The 21,100-nt window shown below is 54.8% G+C and overlaps 1 protein-coding gene across 1 annotated transcript; it reads right to left on the bottom strand.

The window, feature by feature from the left end:
* Positions 1-11,913: 11,913 nt before the first annotated feature.
* Positions 11,914-16,265, bottom strand: LOC141276603 (disks large-associated protein 4-like). Its single transcript, XM_073793304.1, has 2 exons — positions 15,267-16,265; positions 11,914-12,159 (listed from the first exon to the last, which is right to left on the bottom strand). The coding sequence occupies exons 1-2, from the start codon at positions 16,263-16,265 to the stop codon at positions 11,914-11,916; spliced, it is 1,245 nt and encodes a 414-aa protein (XP_073649405.1).
* Positions 16,266-21,100: the final 4,835 nt, after the last annotated feature.

Here is a 21,100-nt window from a genome sequence, read left to right as displayed (position 1 = left end):
CATAGAAAACCCATAAAGTGTTTGAGGGAGGTGTGTGGCCAAAACTATGATCAGCTGAGGCTCAAGGGACCGAGACCACTCAAGGTGTAAAAAGACAACTGGGTCCCTAACTTTCTTCAGGCAGGAAGCAGACAAAGAAGGCTCTTTGGCTGCCCAAAGGCCTATTCTCCAATGCTTTCTTTAGACAATGCCAACAAGGCTAATGGAAAAGAAAGGGCTTTCAGAGAGCAGAGCCAAGAGCTACGGAAAACCATGGCTTAGGGAATCAACCCCAGAGCGTAGAGCTTGGGCCTAGTCAAGAGACATTCCCTTTCCCAGAGTATTTGCCCAACATCTGCCCAGAAGGACTTCAGAATGGCCATGGATCAGTAAGTCTCTGAACCCCTTCTCCCTCTTTCTGAACGAGAGTGTGGACTGCAGTCATCCTGTCCCTATTTTACCAAGGTATGCTGGGTGTGTGGGGGGGGGCGGGGTTGGGAGGTGGGAGGTAGATATCTTTTTTTTTTTAAATTTTAGATTTTAGGTTGCTTGATCAAGAGGAGCCAAATCCATATATGACACAGATCATGAGATGTTTTTTCCTTTTTAAAAAATGTACGTATGTATGTATGCATGTATGCATGTATTTATTTATTACTCAAGGAGAGTTGATTTACAATATTATATTAGTTTCAGGTGTACCATGAGATCCTGATGTTATGATTGGATGAGTCTTTTCAGGATCTTTGGGATAAGGGTATTTTCTGTGAGAGGGACACGAATAAATGTGGCCAAGAAAGTGGACCACAGTAAATTGAATTACTGACCCTGATTCTTCACCCCTTCCTCTGTCCACACGGTGGGAGGATAGTTCTCCATCCCTTGTTTTTGAGCTATGACTTCCTCTAACTAATAGGATTTTAGCAGATATTATGCAAGCAGGGACCTTGAAATGTGCCTGTGTAGTTAGGCTTGCTCTCTGTGCTTCTGCCATCAACATGAGAAGAACATGCCCTGCTAAAGCCACTGCTCCCAGGAGGACACTTTGGTCCCAGGAGGAGGGTGAGAAACATGTGGAGGAGAGCCATTCCAGCTGACCCACAAACTTGGGAGCAAGAAATAAATGTTACTTGTTGTATTACACTGATTTTGTAGTTGTTTGCTTTGCAGCACTATTGTAGCAATAGTTGACCAATACAGGGACCCAGACAGTTCTGGGACATGTAGCCCATCACCCATCTTCAGTCCATTCATGAGTGATTGGGGTCGGGGGAGATTGGTGAGTGAAGGTTTATTTGAAGAAAATTGTTGATGTGCTATCTGATTCCCCAGGCCCACCTCCTGCTTAGAGAACTTTCCTTGGGCCTGATGATGTGGGGAATCTGATCCTTTACCTGAGACTCTTATAAGACTGTAGCAGAGTGCCTGGGAGAGACTGGCAGGGATACCCTGGATTTGGAGGCCAAAGAAACTGGACCCCGACACCTGCTTTGGAGACTTCTAATGTGGAGAGGCTGGCAGGCTTAGCTGTGACAGCAGGTCTAGAAGGAAGGCTGTAGCAGACCAGCCTATACTTTCAGAGTTCTGCAAGGCACAGGCCTCATTTTCACATGGGTAAAGCGGGAGCTGAGGGAGACAGTAGGGCTGGAGTTGTCATCAGAGGAGTCTGCCCAAGATGGCTGCCTGGCAGGACCAGGTCCCCTGGCAAAAAGAGGCTGAGTGCGGAGGAGGGCAACCACTGGTTGGAGAAGCTGAGACAGAATAAGCAGCAGTGGCCTGGAGGGGGATTGCCCATGCTGGGAAAGAAGACACCACAAGGGCCCTGCAAGATAGGAGAAACTCTGAAAGCACCACCTAAGAGAAAGAGCTAGCAAGTGGCATCTGTCACACAGATACTCCTGATGCCAGACAACATCTGCACTAGTGACCTTCCCCTCCCCCTGGAGGAACCAGAAATGGCCACTGATGAACAAGGAACAGAGAAGACACTCACCACCACGCCCAGCTCCCCACTGTGGGCTTCTGAGCCCAGTCAGGCCCTAGCTGCAGGTGCATGAGGTCTGAAGTAGATGAGACTGATGTTTTGAAATGAGACCAGACTCTCAATACCTGAAAATGAGACTGTTCCTTAAGGTCTAAAAATGCCTGGAAAAGCTCGGGGATCTGCCCAGATATCAGCCACGATTTGAAAGGTAATAGTGAAACAAAGTGGTTTCTTGCTCTGCCCCCTGCCTTTGCAGTTTTCAGTCAATAAGCTGGTTTCTTGTGTATAGAATATCCATAAGATTCAGGCTCATTTATTTATATCAAACACCAACTGAGCGCTTGAAACATGTGGTTTTCCTACAATAATCCAACCTCAATGCCTTTGATTGTCAGGAGGCTCAGAGTCAAGTCTGAGAACCAGTAAGAACAGCTACACTTGTCAGCTCCTACCATGTGCAAGGGCCCGCCTAAACCTCTCCAGGCACAGCCTTATTTCATCTCCCCTGAGAGCTCTCTGGGGTCTGGCTTATGCCTCAATTTATACATGGGGAAACTGAGGCTCAGGGAGGAAAACTGTCTAGTCAGAGTGAGATCAAAGTTCTCTCTACTAAGCCAGAAATTTTGCTATGATCTTCCTGGGTCTTGATGGTCATGGCTTGCTCTGGGACACAGGGTCCCCTTTTTCTCTGATCGTGCCTGGGTTATTGTCAGAGAACTCAGAACAAGTATCAGAAAGGACAGGTTGTCCCTGACTGTGAATATGAGAGAAACCTGCAAACCCACCCCTTTGAGAAGGCTCAATGCAGATCCCATCCTCTTCCCTGCAGGGGCCCACCCTCCCCACAGGTTTGCCTACCTGAACTAATCCAAACAGGTAAGTAGGGCTTCAGTAAGAGCCAGGGTCTAGAGAGTCAGGGGCAACCAAGTATCTCACAAGCTCCAGCCCTCACGACCCCCTCACCCCATCCCCAGTGTTGACATCTGCCTCTGTGACAGCCCCCCACCCCCCACTGCTGCCATTTGAGCTCCAGTTCACCAGTTGGTGGGAAGTTCAGCCCCAAGGCCTCCTGCTTTTGCTGGCCACCCCTCCAATCCTGGCTCACCAACCATGGATTCCTCCCCACCTCTGGTCCACCAGGAACGGTCCCAGGGGTCCCCCATCTCGGTACTCACTCGGAAGCGTGCGACTATTGCTGAGGCTGCCGGTGCTGGGAGGGGGGGAAAGGGACTGCAGGGAAACACTGTCCTCCTCCTGCGAGCAGCCCGCCTGGATGGCGCGCAGGTAGCTGTGGCTGCGGGAGCGGAAGTAGCTGGGCAGCGGCAAGTCTAGAGCCTCCGCCGCGGTCGACTCTGCTTCACTGCAGGCCGACTCGCAGGCTGCCTCATACTGGTCGCTCAGATCTGCCTCCCGTACCTGTCAGGGCAAAAGCAGGCATCAGGGGCCGGCTGTGCCCACTGGGGAGGGATGGGGTGCTTGGTGGTCGGCTCAGCTGCAGAGCTGGAGTCTGTGGGGCCTCAACTCGGCCCACCCTCCTGCTCCCGTCTCACTTAGGACACGGGATGGGCAGATGGAGCCCTTAAGAAATATACAGACTCTCTCACCTCTTTGGGCCTCAATCTTCCCATCTCTACAATGGAGGAGAAACTAGTAAATATACTTTCTAGGATGTTAGCTAGGTTGTATCTTGTGTGTCCAGACTGATTAGCTAATAGATTTTGAGGTCATATCTGAATTCAGCCAGAAAGAAGGCTATAATCAGTAACGTCTGCCCTGGATGTTGGAATGGGGAGGTGGCAGTAGGTGTGCTAGATATTTACCATCTTACGGTCCAATTCCTTCATTTTTATAAGCAAAGAAACTGAGGGCTACTGAGGGGAAGATACTTGCCAGTTGTACCCAGTGAGGAAGTAGCAGAATCAATACTCCCAATGTATATTTAAGGAAGATTAATCTAGCCCTGGTGTACAGAATGGATGTTGGATATAGGGTCTGGAATGGAGGCAGAGGCCAGAGATGAAGCTGATGCCATAGTCTGGTGAGAGAAAATAATACTGGAATGAGGGTAGTGGCAGTGAGGACTGATTAGTCACACCTGCCATGGACAGTATGGAGAACGGAGGTATATATGCTATTTGCCATCTCACATCTAGTCCAGCCTCATCTGGATGGTTTCTAAGTGTCCCTCTAGAAACAGGATCCTACAAAGCTGCAGCTGGGGGTGTGAGTGCAGAGGGGGCTCACCATACATACACTCTCCAATGGTTCTGGAAGGGTCTGTCTGACCCATGTCTCAGGCCATCTTGGTACCTGGGGATCACAGAGTATAAGCTGAGGTGTCAGCTGGCTGAACATGGACACTGGGTGGGGGTCCGGGAAGACACCTGGGCTACACGGGAGGGGGCAAAAGTTGACTGAACACCCTGTGGAGGAAAAGATGAAGCTGGATCTGGGGCCAGTGTGCCCTGGACCTGGCTGTGTGACCTCAGGCGGGCCAGCACTATTCTCTGGGTCAGTGTTTCCCTGTCTAAATGGACTAGAATGCCTGTGGACTCGTCTGGCACTGCATCAGGGAAAACGACTGGACGGATCATCACCCAATTTTTTTTCTGGCTGCACCACGCGGCCTGTGGTACCTTGGTTCCCCGACCAGGGATTGAACCCGGGCCCTCGGCAGTGAGAGCGCGGAGTCCTGAACACTGGCCTGCCAGGGAATTCCTGATCATCACCCAATTTGGAGTATATGTTTGGAAAGGCCTAAATTTGCTCTGTTCCATATGGTAGCAACTAACCATGCGTGGCTATTTAGGTTTAAATTAATTAAAGTAAACAAAATTCAGTTCCTTAGTCACACTAGCCACATTTCACTTGCTCATGTTACCTTATTGGACAGCATGGATGATAGAACGCTTCCAATCATCCCAGAAAATTCTATCAGACAGCACTGATAAATTAAAACGTAGTCCATGTGACATACCCAAAATTCACTTGGATAGGGTATTAAAGAGACAGGTGTTTATCCTCCAAAGCTGCAGCCTGAGGTATATTGACAGGCCCCTGTGATTGCCAAAGGCGATGAGGTCTTGATTAGGGATTGCACGGTAATGGCCCACCTCTGGAGCTGGACTGCCAGAGTTTCATTCCCGGCTCCATCATTTTCTCACAAGAGGAATATGGGCAAGTCACTTAACTGCTCTGTGCCTCAGTTTCCCCATCTGTAAAATGGGGGCTAATTAGAGACCAGATTTCACAGGATTGTGGTCAAGATGAAATGAGATCATTCATAATCACATGCTTCGAATAGAGTTGGGAAAACTAAGCACCTGATAACCTGTACCTGTTATTACAGGCAACTTTGGGGGCAAGTGCAAAGATTTGTCAGTGTCGGTTAAGATGCTCCCAAGCTCCCAGGGAGAGGCCAGCTGGTTAGTGCTGTTGGTATGTATATCATTGAGGACGTACTATGCGCAGGGAACTGCCCTGGGGGTTTTATATGTGAACACATCACACCCTTATCATGAGGCTGTTGAAGGAAGGAAGAGGTCACCTGGCCCACTGTGGGCTCCCCAAAGACCCTCTGCAACAATGTGCCCAAGAAGAATTATGATATGAAGGTGGGAGGCACATGAGGCATTCGTGGCTGGAATCAGGAGATGTGGAGCCAGTCACAGTTCTGCCCTGTAGGCCGTGTGGCCTTGGATCAGTCCCTTGCCACTCCTGGCCCCAATGAGGACTTGGGCCCAGAGCACCATCCCTGCCTCTCTGTCTGGCCTTGGGGCTGGGGCCTGGGAGGGAGGAGAGGACCACCTCCAGGGGCAGGATCGGCATGCGTGGGATGGGGCACCCTTAGGACAGGTAGACAGTGCCAGGACTGGCGTCGTCTTCACCACCTTTGGTAAGCTTGAAAAGTCTCTGCATTCATTCCAGAACCCTAACATCCTTAAAGGTCTTACTGGAACCCAAGAAAGGAGATAAGTCAGGGGATCTTGTGGCTGGGATGTGAAGGCCAATGCCCCCAGCCCCTGATCTGTCCAAATGGAAAAGTCTCCCCAGGCCTTTCCCAGGCTTTGGGGAATGAGAGGAAGGAGGGAGCTAGAAGCTCTCAGGGTACACCTTCCTTTATCTTGGGGTTATTATTTAAAAAAAAATTTTTTTTAATTCAAGTATAGTTGATTTACAATGTTATGCCAATATCCTGGGGTTATTCTTGCCCCATCCATAGACCCTAGCCCATTCTTTTCCATTTTTGAGAAGAGGAAACTGAGGCACAGAGAAGTGAAGCGATAGGGCCAAAGAGTGGAAGGTCCAGGCACCAATGTGATTCCTGACACTATCTTCACTGGAGGGGGCTTTCCTGGTGCCGGCTCTGCTTGTACCTGCCCGGCTCAGGGGCCAGGACCACTGAGGTGCCTGAGACCCAGCCCTGGCCTCTGGGATTGGGGGACAAGAGAATGGCAAACATACTGACCTGCTGCTCGTGGCCAAACAACTGGGGGATCAGGGAGGCCTGTCCAAACATCTGCAGGAAAGAGATGGGGGAGGGTTATGGGGAGACCGAGGCTGGGGGCTAGGGTTGGGTATTCAGGCCTGGCTGCAAGAGAACTTGTGGCTGGCTGGTCTAACCTCCTCCCCAGACTGGCTGAGGCCCAGCTGCTGGGAGGTCTTGGCTTCCTCCAGGGGTGGGAGGCTCACTCCTTCTGGGGCTGGGTGTTGTTGAAGACTTGTAATCTGCTGTTTGTAAGTCTTTCTCCTGGGTTGGCTTCTGGGACCATGGATGTCCTGTCTGCTGCCTCTCACCTGGGCAGGCAGCTCCCAGGATGTACAGATTAGGGACAGAGCCCAGAGACTTCTCTTCCCTGGTCAGGGCTTACACAGTCCAGTGACTGGTGGGAGCGGGGTTTCTTCTGGCAGGAGTTGAGGCCTCAGAGACACAGACAGAACTGGACATCTCTGACTTTGGGGTGATATATGTGGCTCAGGTCACTCAAGCTTCATGGGATGAGGGTCTGGGGGTTCAGAGGACCCTGGGCTAGGGGAGAGCTGGGGCTGGGCAGGGCGTAGTTGGAGAGACCTGCTGGGGTCCCCAGCCTGGCTCATTCCGTGTACCTTTTCGTGTAGGCAAAGGACAAAATTGTTCCAGGTGCCAGGGCCAGGCAGGGGATGGAGACGGTGGGTGTGAGAGAGACAGACAGGCCCAGAGAGAAACATGGAAATGAGACACACTGGAGAGAATCAGAGAAAAATGTGAACGAGGGGAGAGAAAAACAGAGGGAGACAGACACAGACCGACAGGGAGACTGAGGGATGAGAGAACAGGCAGGATGGGAGAGACAGGGAGGGACGCCATCCATTCAGCAAACCTACGTGCCCTGTGCCATGTGCTGGGGACTCTGTGGGGACAAGACAGCAAGGTCCCCGTCTGCAGGGAACTCCCAGTCTTAAGAGTGAGACAGACATCAACTAACAAGTATAGTTCCAGATAGTGAGAAGTGCTGTCAAGAAAATTAAGCAGAGTAAGGAAACAGGGCCCCGGGGACGCCCTGAGGCAAGCGATAGGGCAGGTCCCTCTGAGGTGACATTTGAGCCAAGACCTGGGACACGGAGAAGAACCAGCTGTGCAAAGATCTGAGAGAAGATGCTCCTGGGAGAGGCAGAGCAAATGCAGGGGGCCTGGGGCAGGAATGAGGTGTGTGAGGGGCAAAAGGGGGCCAGAGTGGCTGGAGCAGAGTGAGTGACAGAGCAAGTCGGGGAGCACATCTGAGAGGGAGGCCAGGCTTCACAGGTCTGGCTTTCACTAGGGTGAGGTGGAAGCCATGGGAGGCTTCGGAGCAGGTGACGTGATTTGACTTCTGTCTTTTACAAGCTCCCTCTGGCCGCTGAGAATAGATTGGGGGTGGCAGGCCCGGAGTCCAGGACAGGACAACGGCACAGGTGAGACTTGGTGGGGCCTGGATGAGGATGGTGGGGCAAAGGGTCCCCTGGCCGGGGGTGGGGGGCTCTCCCTCTCCCCACGTCTGAGGTCAGTCTCCTTGGAGCGTGGGAACGACAGTGCTGAGGATGGGGGCTGGGGCGGGCTTGGCCGGGCCAGGAATATGGGGTGGTAAGGAGCTGGAATCCGCAAGTTTTAAGCAGTCCGTTAGCCCAGGCCGTGGGGCTGCACACGGCGGGACCTGGGGCCTGTTCCTGACCAGAGAGGTGGCTGCGTCTGCACCTGGCTGCCTCTACTGCCCCACTGTGCTACTATTGGCAGATGTCTGCCCTCTCTGGGCCTCGTCTCCCCATCCACACCATGGGGGGAGCCCTCAAGCCTTGACTGGTCGTCCCTTTGCAAACTGTAAAGTACTGTGCACAACACGGTAGGGGCTGAGGTCCAGGTCTGGGTCTGACAGCCCTAGATCTCTGCCCAGCTTTGCCTCTTCCTAGCTGTTGTGACCCACCCCTATCTGGGCCTCAGTTTCCTCATCTAGGAAATGGGGATATGGATGATATCTGGGGGTGGCTGTGAGGGATCAAGGAGCTAGCTGATGGTTGAGAGAATTAATGGTACAGCACAGCGTGTTTACCGCTGTTAGTGGCAGAGCTGGCTGGGCCCTGGCAGTCCAACTATCCACTGATCAGGTGGGACATGGAGGTCCAGAGTGGAGAAGCAACTTGCCCGAAGTCACACAGCAAGATGCCAATGCTAAGCATCAAGGGAGCCGCCCTTTGCTGAGCACGTTATGTTTATCTCATTGATTCCTCACAACCCTTTGAAATAGGAATTATCACCCTCCGATGGTAAATTAGGAAACTGAGGCTCAGGGAGGGGGTGTTTTGTCCTGGGTTCATACTGTCAGTGACAAGACTGGGACTCAAACCCAGGTCTCCAGTACCCTATCCTCAGGGCTCCTGGGTCTAAGGCAGTGGTATGGCCCCTTCCTCTGGGCCCACAGCTTAGGCCATCAGTGTGAGGCCCTGTGACTGCTCTCCAGCCACAGGACAGTCAGTGGGGAAGAGACACACACAGGCAGCTTCAGGAACAAAGACCGAACAGAAGCACAGGGCAGATATTCGGGGGCCACTCAACAGAGGCTGGACCTGGACGTCTGTCCTTTTCCTGGGTGGGAGTTGGGGCTCTCCCAAGCCCTCTGACCTTCTGGCTGCCTGCCACCCTTACCTGGCTGATGCAACTGGAGTCGTTGAGGCTGTCGCTGACGGGGTGGTAGTCCTCCTCCCAGCTCGGACACTTGGAGGGCAGCAGCATATCCACTGAATCCAGGCGGTCCAGACTCCTGGTGGGGATGGGGAGCAGATGGGGCTCAGCCCACCCTTTGTTCAGCATGGGAAACTGAGGCCCAGAGGGGGAGAAACGGGCCAAGGTTATCCAGGGGCAGAGGGTAAAATGGAAGTCACTGCCATCCCGGGTAGCGTGGGGGGTGATGAGCAAGGGGAGAGCTGCTCCCAGCCTTTGGAGGCCTTGTGAGTCTGGAGAGTGCCGATGGCCCTCACCTGTCATGCCCACTGCAACCGCGAGGTGGCAGCACAAGCTTGCTCTTGACTGTTTCAAACCAGGGGTGGGCCACACCAGCTCAATTCTACAGCCCCCTCCTCTGCAGGCCTGGGGCAATTCCAGGGGCTGGACAGAGGAGATGGGTCCAGGCCCACAGCCTTGACCTCCAGCCAGGGCCGCCCAAAGGTCATCAGTTTTGACACAATGTCCAGGTGGCCTCCACCAGGCCCCTGAAGACTCACCACTTCTCCCCATAGCCCTGGCTCTTCAATCTTTCTCACATCTACCTGACCCTGGGCCTCCCCCTCCCCAACTCCCCTGCTCTGGAAATAAGGTCCAAGCCGCCAATAGCTCAGGACCTTGACATAGACAAACTTGGATCGGAATCCAGCTTCCTCACTGGGTGACCCTGGGCAAGTCGTCACCCCTTAAGTCTCAGTTTCCTCACCTATAAAGTGGGGGATGTCACTGTGCCTGCCTGCTGGGGCTGTAAGGAGGTTTCAGTGACGCAGATTCAAGGGCACTGGGGCAGGCATAGAGCCCAGAGCGCAGCGAGGGCTGACAGATGGCCCGCATTACTGTTACTACAGGAATACTCCTTTTATTGCACTTCACTTTACTGCGTTCTGCAGATATTGTTTATTTTGTTTTTCTCTTCTTTTCCTTTTAACAAATGGAAGGTTTGTGGCAACCTGGAGTTGTCAGGTGATGGTTAGCATTTTTCAGCAATAAAGCATTTTAAAATTAAGGTATGTACTTTTAAAAAGACATAATGTTATTGCACACTTAGACTACAGTGTAAACACAACTTTTACATGCACTGGAAAACAAAAACATTTCGTGTGACTCACTTTATTGCCCTATCCACTTTACTGCGGTGGTCTGAGGTATGCCTGTACTACTATTATCAATTCCCTCTCATTCAAGGCCTGGGCCCTGGTCCTGCCCACCTCTCCCACCTCCATGCCCACAGGTCATTCAAGGAATTGCAGGATCTCAGGAGTAGAAGGGGTCTTAGAGATCATCTAGCTCAGCCCCCTTCACTTAAAGCTAGGGAAACTGAGGCTCAGAGAGGGTGAGACCTAGGAATGGCTGGTGGTGTCCTGAATTCCCACCTGGAGGCCATTCCCTGCCTCTGTCCCAGCCAATGAGACTCCCTGCCTCAGTCTACTGTCACCTGCCCTGCTCTATTCCCTCTGCTGCAGTCCTCCTAGGCTACCTCCTCCAATGAAGCTCTGGCTCTTGCCCCCAGGAGTAGAACTAGGGCTAAGCTTGTTTCCTTTAACTCTTCCAAGTCCTTTTGTTTCTCTCCCTCAGAGGGTTCTGAATCACGTATACCAACTTTCACCTGTTTTGCACTCATTCTTTTCTGTTCTAATCCCCACGGTGACTTCTGCATGTGAAAGGCTCACTTCTCTCTCTAACATGTTATTTGTTGCTTCCTGTGTGCACGTGTTTCATTTTCCACGCTTTCACTAACTCTTCCCAGTCTTAAAGCAACAGGATGGGGCTCCATTGGTGGAATGCCAGGCCGGGTGATGGGACAGGTGAAGGCTGTCTATCTCCCTTTCACTTCTGGATCCTCCCTCATCCCCAATCTCGGAGCTCAACTCAGGGGTCAATTACAGGAGCACTGGCAGAGGGGGCTCTGGCCTTCCCTGGGCAGTGCTGGCACAAGGGGTGGGCTCACTAAGGGCACCGTTCTCAAACCTGAAGAAGAGGGTCTCCTAGGCAGTTCCCCTGTACGAGTGGAAATCATCTGGGGATGTAGCCCCCGTGGGCAGGGTTTACCTGGGCCAATCACTCCGGAGAGACTCCCCTTATGATTTAGCAAAGGATAAGGCTCACCTGTGGTCAGGACTTAACTGTGGGGGGCTTATGGGGTGGGTTCACCAAATGGCGGGGCTCTCCGGAGTCAACTCATCAAAGTGCAGGGGCCAAGCTAAGGATGAAGATCTCAGGAAGGGGACTAACCGGAAGGAGGGTTCACCTAGGGGGCCTGGATCATTGGGGGTGGGGATTCACCTGGGTCTGAGGCTGGAGGGCAGGATTCATCTGTGGGGCTGGGATCTCCGGGCGGGCGGCTGAAGAGGAGGAAGGCGAGGTTCCCAGGGGTGGGACATACCTGTGAGGGGCTCACCTAGAGGGCAAAGCTTGCCTGTGAGCCAGGGCGGTACGAGTGTAAAGAGGCTTTCCCAGAGGAGCGCTCACAAGTGGGCGGTGCCCCAGTGGAGCAGGGTAAGCCTGCGGGCGTGGCTCACTTTAAGGGAGTGGTCCCCTTAGGGAGCAGAACTCACAGGTGACCAGGGCTTCTGGTGCGGGGTTCCCAGGGGGCAGGACTCACTGGTGAGCAGAGGCTTCCTGGGGCGGGACTTGGACTTCGGAGAGGCTCTCCCACGGTGGGGCTTCTGGGGGTCAGGGCTGGCCTGCGGGCGAGACTCTAGGGGGCGGGACCGTGCGCTCACCTGCGGGGATTGCTCTGCTCTCCCAGCGACTGCTGCGTGGCCCTCAGGTAGCTCTGGCGCCGCGCCGCCGTCTTGGGGGAGGGCTTGGGGCTGCCGCCGGACTCGTCACTGTCCTCGTCGCCCATGGCCTTGATGTAGCTGCCGCTGCGCATTCGCCGGCACGGAATGGGGCCCTCGCCTGTGGAGTCCGCCTCGCGCGGGGACAGCAGCGAGGTGGTCCATTCGCCACCGCCTCCGGGCACCTGGGGTTGGGCGGACAGCCCTCAGCAAGGGTGGCTCAGGGGGCAGCGCACACCCCCAGCGCGCCGCCGGCCACCCAGCCTCGGGCTCATCACCTGGGGAGTGAGCTGCACGCTAGAACCCCCATCTCCAGGCCCCTGAAGCTCCCTCGCTGCCCACCTCGGGGAATTCGGCCTTCGGTGCGGGGTACTGCCACTAAAGGCACCCACGAGCAGGGCGGAGCCAGGGCTGGGAAGGATACCTGGGTCCCAGAGCCAGTTCTGCCGCAGCTTCCCTGTGTGGCCTTCTCCAGCCTCAGATCTCCGTGGACCCCAGGCTGAGCGTGCCCCGGCAAAACCGTCCAGACAGAATGATCACAGTGGCTTCCACTGCAGCTACCCTTCTGAGCAACCCCTGTTCCCATCACTTCCCCTGCTGTCTCAGTGGATGGCTCATGATCCCACTGCCCAGATAGGAACAGCAGGCTTGAGAGAGGTCCCTGGACCCTAGGATGGTGGGGGAGGATGAATCAGGGGACCCCAGCGCATCAGTACGGAGGCGAGGTCTTTGGGGCCAAACAACATTCCTCATCCTACAGGTGGGTAAACTGAGGTACAGAGAGCACAAGGGCTTTGTGGGGTCTGGCAGCCATGTGGTGAGCTGGAGAAAGTGCTCAGTGTTCCCATCTGAACTCCAGGGACCCCATCTGTGGAAGGGGGCTGTGATAAGGGTAAGGTCACAGCTGTGAGGGCAGCCCCGGTCCTCAGTGGTTACAGTGGCAGAAACCAACTGAGGGGACCTCCCCTGCCCTTCTGAGGCCAGGCTCTGCCAGCTGCTCCAGGGCAGCACACACTGTCTACACTCTTGTTCACCTGATACCCACCGATGTGTCCACACAGTGGATATTCACCTCGTTATGGAGTACGCTCATCTCAGCACTCACACGTACCTCAGCCCGAGCACAGGGTGAACACGCCGTGCCATGTACACGCACCTCAGAGAGCAAGCATACCCTTTCCCCGCAACCCCTCTCCCGAAGGACACACCCCTCTCCCCAAGGATGCACCCCAGCCACTTCATCACGTGCCCACACCTCAGTGAGAGCACAACGTGAACACAGAGCGTACACACCTCCTCACGTGCACACCAGCCACCACTGCACCACGGAACATCTCAACGTGTCCCTCCTCACCGTGTCCCCGCCTCAACACACACAGAGCACACACCTTCACCAGGTCTATATGTCACCGCGGACACCCAGGCACACGTTTCTCAGTGTACACAGCACACCCATTCTTCGCCATGCCCACAAGTGCACACCACACTCCCCAAGCCACCGCGCCTGCACAGAGACCACGTTCTTCTCAGTTCCCACAATGCCAGTGGCTGGTTCTCGGCTGAGGGAGGGTCCCTGCCTGGGCTTCCCATCCCAGGTCCCCACCCCTGCGGCTCTCCCGTTAACACCCTCCTCCCCAACTGACTGCCCAGCCAGTCGCCAGGACCTGCACATTCTACCCCAAACCATTTGCTAGTCAATCCTTCCTACCTGCACCTGTCCCTTGGGAAGGTGGCTTTGTATATCCCTGCTCAACACCTGTTGCTTCCCCAGCCCTTACCCACCTACTTCCTGTTGAGCAAGCAGGCAGCACCACTCCAGGGCCTGCAGGGCCACCGTTTCACGGTGTTTCTGAAGCATTTTCACGTGATCAGACCAAACCATATCATTTGAGAGGGAGCTAGGTCACACACCACCCCCTCTGATGTTTCTAAGCTAAGGAAGTAGATTGAGAGCCACAAAAGCCTTAAATATATAAAATACTGCCTAGATTTCATTTCCCTCCTATTGAAAAAAATAGCCTCCTCCCCCCCATAGTCTCACTGTCTTTGGAATTTTATATGGAATGACAAGAACTCAGGTCAGACTTTGATGTTCATCCGGTTCAAAATGCATCTAATGGGGCTTCCCTGGTGGCACAGTGGTTGAGAGTCCGCCTGCCGACGCAGGGGACACGGGTTCATGCACCGGTCCGGGAAGATCCCACATGCTGCGGAGCGGCTGGGCCCGTGAGCCATGGCCGCTGAGCCTGCGCGTCCGGAGCCTGTGCTCCGCAACGGGAGAGGCCACTACAGTGAGAGGCCCGCGTAACACACACACACACACACACACACACACACAAAATGCATCTAATGTGTTCCCAAAGGCTGGCCAGGCCTGTGCTGACATGCCCTCCAGGATGAGGGACTCACTACCTACTGAAACAGCCCCTTCCATCTGCAGGTGAACCGAAATCTACTTCCTGTAACTTTCACCCACAGCTTGGGCTCTGGTACCGGGAGCCACCCAGTTCTCAGCCACTCACCCTGCCCTTGAGAGGCCCAGCACAAGTGTAGCAGCAGAGATGTCTCTGAGCCTTCTGCCACTTGCCAGGAGTGCAGCCTTGGTGCATAATAAGTGCCTCAATAAACATTAGTGTTTGAAAGAAAAAAGCTAGTTCCCCAAACTGATTTAGGGCCTCGGGGCTCCTGCAGTCCCCCTGCTCATCTCCAGCACATTCCGCTCATGCTGACAGGAGTGTCTGCTCATGTGTCTTTCTCTCCCAGCATCCTGATAATCGGGACTATGTCTTATTTATTTCTCACTCTATTCATTCAAGGGTCCATCTGTTCATCTACCCCTCTCTCCTCTCATGTTTCTTGAGCACTTCCTGTATGACAGACCCTGTCTTGGGCCCTGGGGACACAGAGCTGCACCAGATATGGTCCCTATCCTCAAGGAGCCCCCAGTCTGGGGGCAGTACCAGGCAGGAGGCTGGCAAGCAGAATGCCATGCAATTGGTCCTCGGAGGGGATAGAAGGCACGGCTTCCATAGTTTTCTTCTAAAGGGAAGGGACATGTTTTGGTCCCTACTCAGGGCCGGTCTCAAAAGGGTCCTAATCAATGTCTGCTGAGAGCATGACCAGTGGAAGGAATCCTTTTACTAGCAAGATACCACCAGCCACCCATTTCCTAAGCGAGTCAACAGAGGCCTGAGTGAAACAACTTTCCAAGTCAATCTGTGACAGAGCTGGACTTCAAACTGGTGCCTTCCCCACAATCCCTCCCCCTCCCCTGACCCTGGCAGGGACCCACCTGCAGGTAATGATAGGCAAGACCTTGGTGGCAGGATTTGGACTTTAGCAGGCTCTTATCCAAGGTGGCTGAGGTCTTCTGGCAGACCTCATGGGCGTGGCTGAGGGTCAGGGTGGACCAGGAGCCCCGCTTGACATAGTTGGTGTCCGCGGCCACCCCAAGGCTGGGGCAGGTGGCCGGGGGTGCCGGCGGAGGTGGCGGGGCGGTCAGCTCGGCGGTGTTGTTCTTGGCGGCTCTGAGCATGTGCCCACTGATGGTGTTGTAGGCGTGCGTGAAATAGCGTGGCTGGCTGCGTTCTGTCTGGCGGCCTAGTGTCATCAGTCCAGAGGCTGGGCCACCGCTGCGGAAGGTGCCACCCTCACCATCCAAGTTGTCGTCGGAGCTCCACCAGCCCGAGATGTTGGAACGGCTTCGCCGCTTGGGCTCCCCGGCCTTGGCCCGCTCCTTGCTCTTGGCCCTCCGGCCCTTGCCGTCCTCCAGGCCACCTTTCTTGCCGCCATTGCCGCCGACCTTGCCTGCCGTGCCCTCCAGGGAGGGCGCCTTGGTGAAGAAGAGCCGCTGGACCGAGTGGACCAGGTGGCGGATGCGGCCAGGACTCTCGCCCCGGGCCTTGGCCTCCCCGCGGGGGAACTGGAGAGTGCTGAAGCCGTCGCGGTGGATAGGCAGCTGTTTCTCAAACTGGTCCAGGAGGTTGGCGGGCAGCCGGTTGATCTTGGTGGCCTGGGCGTGGCTGGGGAAGGGGCTCTCCTCTGGCACCTCGAAGTGGGAGTTGTAGTGGATGCGGGGGAAGGTGCTGCTGGGTGGTGGCAGCTGGTTGTTGAGCGGGAAAAGCCCGTCCCCTGGCAGAGCATTCTGCCCAGGGAAGCGAGCCTCGCGGGCGAAGGCCTCCGTGGGCGATAGCAGGTAGGGGTTGCGATCAGGCCCTGCGAACAGGGGCTCGTGTGGTGGGTCCAGGCTGTCGGACAGGTGGCGGGGGCGGCTGTCACCGAGGCCTTTCATGATCCCGGCCCTCGGGGCAGGGGCCGTCGCCCTAGCGCGTTGCCCGGGTCTCCTCTCCCGGGCAGCAGCTAATCTGGGGAGAGAAGACAGACAGGCATTAGCTGGATGTGGAGGGGATAGGATGCTGGGAAGGTCAGCCAGACCCCCGCAGATCTCAAGGTTGGGAGGATTTCTGAAGACTCCTGGCCTGCCCTTAACATTGTGGGTCGGGAATCACGAGTACAAATGGAGACCCACATACCATACGGATAAATAAAAGCGACATCTCAGGCTAGCAAGACTTTAAACAAAATACGTTCTACTCTCCTACCTTGACGAACATATTTTCACAATAACCTGGAAAGCCAGGTTCAAACTCAGACTTCTTGGTCTCCTCCAAATTCCACGGCAGCATGTGGTCAGGGGGAAGCTGCCTGCCCTCCCTTTTCCTCCTGTCTCTGACTCTGTTCCTCACCACGAGGAGCCCCACCCATGCGTGCACCCCCAGCTCACTCCACATGCCCCCCAAACAGCCACCCCTCAGCCCTAGGGCTGGTCCCACTGGCAGTGTAGGCCACCATGGGAGGATCTGTGCTGGCCCTGGAAGCAGGCCTGGGGTCTCTGGCGCAGGGAATTCCAGGCTGGGGTCTGCCCAGGCTGCAGAGTGTGGTCGAAAGGGGGATGTAGGCTCTGGATGGGCATGTTCCCTTGGCCCCTGAACCTTCCTTGCCTCGTGGGGAACAACAAGGTTGAGAGAGGGCCAGAGAGGCCTTCTGAAGAGTGGGGCCTGGGGCCGGGGCCCCTCTTACCCAGGTCTGAGGGCAGTACTGTCCCACCTCTATTTTAGCAGAAGAATCCTTACATCAACATGTAAACCCTCTGTAAAAACCCACTCTGTCCTCAACAAAAGTCTACTGAGTGTGACCCCTGGGCTAGCGGCTGGGGGCTGCAGCCATCAGACAGGCCAACAAGCCCATCAGCCCATCCTTTGCTACTGGGACGAATCAATGACACCTGGCCTGGGACAGAGTTCCCAGCAAGTCAGTAGCAGGAGCATATCCTCAGGATGAAAGTAGGTGGAGCCATTGTGCCTCAGTTTCTCTATTGTAAAATGGGCCTTCCAGCCAGAACCATCCTGGAAATGCCAGTCTCAAACTTCGGTAAGTCCCTTTCCTTTCTGGGCCTCAGTCTTTCCATCTGTACCATGGGGCAGAGGGGGAGGTCAGCAAGCTTTCTTAGCCCTGGACCCCACTAGTCATGCTTGGAGGAGTCCCAAGGCTTGGTCCGGCCTGTGTGCCTGGTGTGCTGAGGAGCTGCAAGGAGTTGGTACGGCTGGAACGGAGCAAGTGAGGCCAAGGGCACTGGGGACAGAGGAAATCTCAGAGGGGCTGGGCCAGAGTGTACGGGCTCCGGCTGAAGCCAGGTACGGGAGGCAGAATGATGGCTCCCAAGATGCCCAGGCCTAATGCCCAGAACCTGTGATTATGATACTTCACATGTTAAACGGGACGTTGCAGATATGGTTAAGGATCCTGAGATGGGGAGATTTCCTGGATTCTCTGCAGGGGCACAACCTAATCACGTGGGTCCTTGTCAGAGGGTCAGAGTCAAAGAGGGAGATGTGATGACGGAAGCAGAGGTCAGAGCGAGGTGGGGTCATGAGCCGAGGAATGCGGGCAGCCTTTAGAAGCTGCAAGAGGCAGGGAGTCAGATTCTCCCCTAGAGCCTCCAGAAGGAATGCAGCCCTGCGACCCACTTTAGGCTTCTGATCTCTAGAACTGTAAGATAATAAATCTGTGTGTTTTAAGCCACTACGTTTGTGGTAATTTGTTACAGCAGCAATAGGAAACTCACACGCCAAGCATAAGTTTAGGTGTCCGAGACACCCTCCCACCCCACAGGGCAGCTCTTAAGGCAAAGCCCAGACCCCACCAAACACTGCATGAAAAACACTGGCCTAGGTGAAACCCCCATCTTATAGATGGGGAAACTGAGGCCCTCTGAGGGGAAGAACTTACCCAAGATCACATAGTGGGTTCAGTAGCTGAGGCAGGGCTGAGACCCACAGCTCTTCCTATCCCTCTGCACAGCTGCCTTGCAATTGTCACCTGGAGCTTGCTGGCCCTAAGACCCTCAGGGATCTGAGAATTACTTCCTTGGACCTAGCCATTTTCATGACCAAATGTGCCCCAAGGCTTCCCAAGCCCTGAGACTTCTGCAGAGTCCACTGGCTGGAATTCTCCCCCTTCTCTGCCAGAGCCTCTCCCTGACCCTGGGAGCCTGAGGGACCCCAATCCTGAAGTCCAGAGCATTTGAGCAATGGTCCTTGTAGCTGAACAGCCACATCGGAAGCATCTCTGCTTCCACCAGGCAACTTGTCAGAGCATTTATCCCCAGCCTGGAGAGGGAGTCTGCCGACTCACATTTTTATCTTCATTACAACAGCCACGCGTGGTGCGGGACCATTATCTCCATTTTACAGGTGGGGAAACTGAGCCTGAGAGAAGCAGTTCTAGCCAAGGTGAAGTAGGTAACTCAGACTTCAGCCACCCCGTCAGTGTCCCAGACTGTCAAGTATCCTCCACTCCAGCCCGCAGCAGCTCCCTCTGGGCAAACCTCTTCTCGAAGACAATTTCAGGCAAATGCAAAACCACCCGCATATCCCTCCTGCTCCTGGCCTTTTCTTGGCCTCCTTGCATCCCCTCAGGGCTGCAGTGTCCCTGGACTCAGAGGCCAGCCTCCTTGGCTCTCCAGCTGGAGAACTGTGTGTGCAGCAGTATGTCCTTGATGGCCACTCAAGTAAGGCCAATGATACTGAAAACTCAGGAGAGTTTGCAAACGCAGCCCTCTGGCTCGCTGGCTTGGCAGGGGCCCGACTCCCTAGAAATACCAGAGGTGGAGAGGGCTGGTCACCAGAAGCAGAAGATAGCCGCAGAGCCCTGCCCCAGAAGTGCACACAACACTTCTCCTCCCAGACCGGGGCAACTCCTCCAGCCCTCCCAGGGAGAAGCTGGCTTCAATTTCATAGGCCAGGCACTCCCGACCCCAGGAATCCAGAGCTGCCCCAGGAGGACCATGGGAACCTGGGTCCTGAGCCTCAGACTGCCAAGTGGGGCCAAAGGAGGAAGGGAGGGAGGGGGCAGGAAGGTGCTTGGTGAACTGTGAAGTGCGGGCACAGCCTCATTCCCTGGGGGACAAACCCTGCCCTCAGTCCTGGTGGTCTTGATGATGAGGTCCCTTGCTGGGCTTGTGGGGGGAGGAGTTAGACAGGTCCCTGCCTTGGAGGTGCCTCTGGGATTAAAGGAGGGTGAGTGGGGGCTGCCAGCCTCAGGGAGACCTCTAGATACCAGCTAGAAACTTTAAGGACCACAGGTGACCTCCGCTTTTCTTCCTGGGACTGTATCCTCATTGTTAAAATAGTCTCTGACTTCTGGGGCCCTGCATGTCCATCCTTCTACCCCACCTTAAATGCCGGTGCATCCCAGGGTTCTGAGAAGGCCCATAGTATCCCCCTATCAGTAAAATGCTTCAATGTCACTCAGTAGGGGCTCAAGCCAGACACCTTGGCACCTCCATGAATTCTTCCCTCTCCTGACCTTCCTTGTCTTTCCCCTCGTAACAGCTCCCACTGTGCCTGGAAAATGATTCAGGCTCAGTTCCTGTGGTCCAGGTGGAGCCAGTCCTATGCCAGAGCCCCAGGGGTAGACATAGGACCCAGGCCTGGCCAATCAGAGTCCTGCATCCCTGAGTACTGACTGGCTCAGAGATGGGAACAGGATCCTTGTTAGCCAATGAGAGTCGGCCCTGGGATTATGGCTGAACTCTTGGGAAAGAAGTGCCCTCCTTCCTGTTAGGGCTGCTATCTTTGTCTGAGTGTCAGCCTTGAGTCCTCTGTCAAGATCTTGCCTGAGGTCTCCGACATGAGAGTTAAGAGACTTTTTGCTGAAGTCCGAGTTCGGTGTCTGTGTCTTTCAACGAAAGCCTGATACAGACCTCATGTCCAATTGGTCACTACAGCAGTGGCTGTGGGTACCCCACCCACATCTCCTGTGGCCTCATCACTGCAGTGCCCAACAGGCTGGCTTCCAACTGTCACCATGTGCATCCCTGCCGGAGGGAGGGGGTGCTTTCTGTAGCAGCTGGAGTGTGCTCTGCTCACACGTGGCTGGCAGGGACTGCCAGGGAATTACCCACCCTACCCACCTGCCCCATATGTCATCAGGCTGCAGCTCTCAGCCACTGACTGTTGGGGAGTTTGTGTATAAATACCCCAGGTCTTCCCCACTTGGGTGGGACAACTGAGGAATGGGCTCTACAGTCCTCAGTGGGATGGAGCTCCAGTTACGCACAGAGATCACTTGCCTGATAATGTTCCTTTCATTGGCCACCTCCCTTCTCTGCCTTATCTCCCCGCTCCCACACTGTGCTGCCTGTTCCCAAATAAAGTACTTGCACTTGAATCTTTATCTTGGTCATGCTTCTGAGGAACCCCAACTATGACAGCCACAGCAATTCTGCCTCAGTTATATTTTCTGATGCCATCCCCTCTCTGTAGCCTCTGCCTATGTCACTCCCACTGCTCACCTGGAAAATCACACCAGCCTTCTCCCTGGTCTCTCTGCATCCACTCTAAGACCCTTACAATCCAGCTTGCAAATTGCAGCTGGAGTGATATTTCTAAAACGCCAAAGCAATAGTGTTCTTTCCCTTCAGTGGCTTTCCATGGCTCTTGGGACGAACGCTCGACTCTGAGCCTGGCATTCAAGGCAATTGGGGAGCTAGTCTCTGCAGACCTCTAAACTTCAGCTCCAGCCACGTGGCCTACTGGAGCTAAAGGAACTGCGAGACCAAGAGTG

This window comes from Tursiops truncatus, chromosome 15 (genome assembly GCF_011762595.2).
Source record: "Tursiops truncatus isolate mTurTru1 chromosome 15, mTurTru1.mat.Y, whole genome shotgun sequence".
NCBI lineage: Eukaryota > Metazoa > Chordata > Mammalia > Artiodactyla > Delphinidae > Tursiops > Tursiops truncatus.
This window is presented reverse-complemented; position numbering and strand designations above follow the sequence as displayed.

Bases quoted from the DNA above. Each gene is read 5' to 3' on its own strand.
- LOC141276603 (XM_073793304.1), bottom strand. From the start codon at position 16,265: ATGAAAGGCCTCGGTGACAGCCGCCCCCGCCACCTGTCCGACAGCCTG. The intron at 12,160-15,266 runs GTGGGTCCCTGC...GCCCAACCCCAG, and splicing joins TTGCCTATCATTACCTGCAG to GTGCCCGGAGGCGGTGGCGA.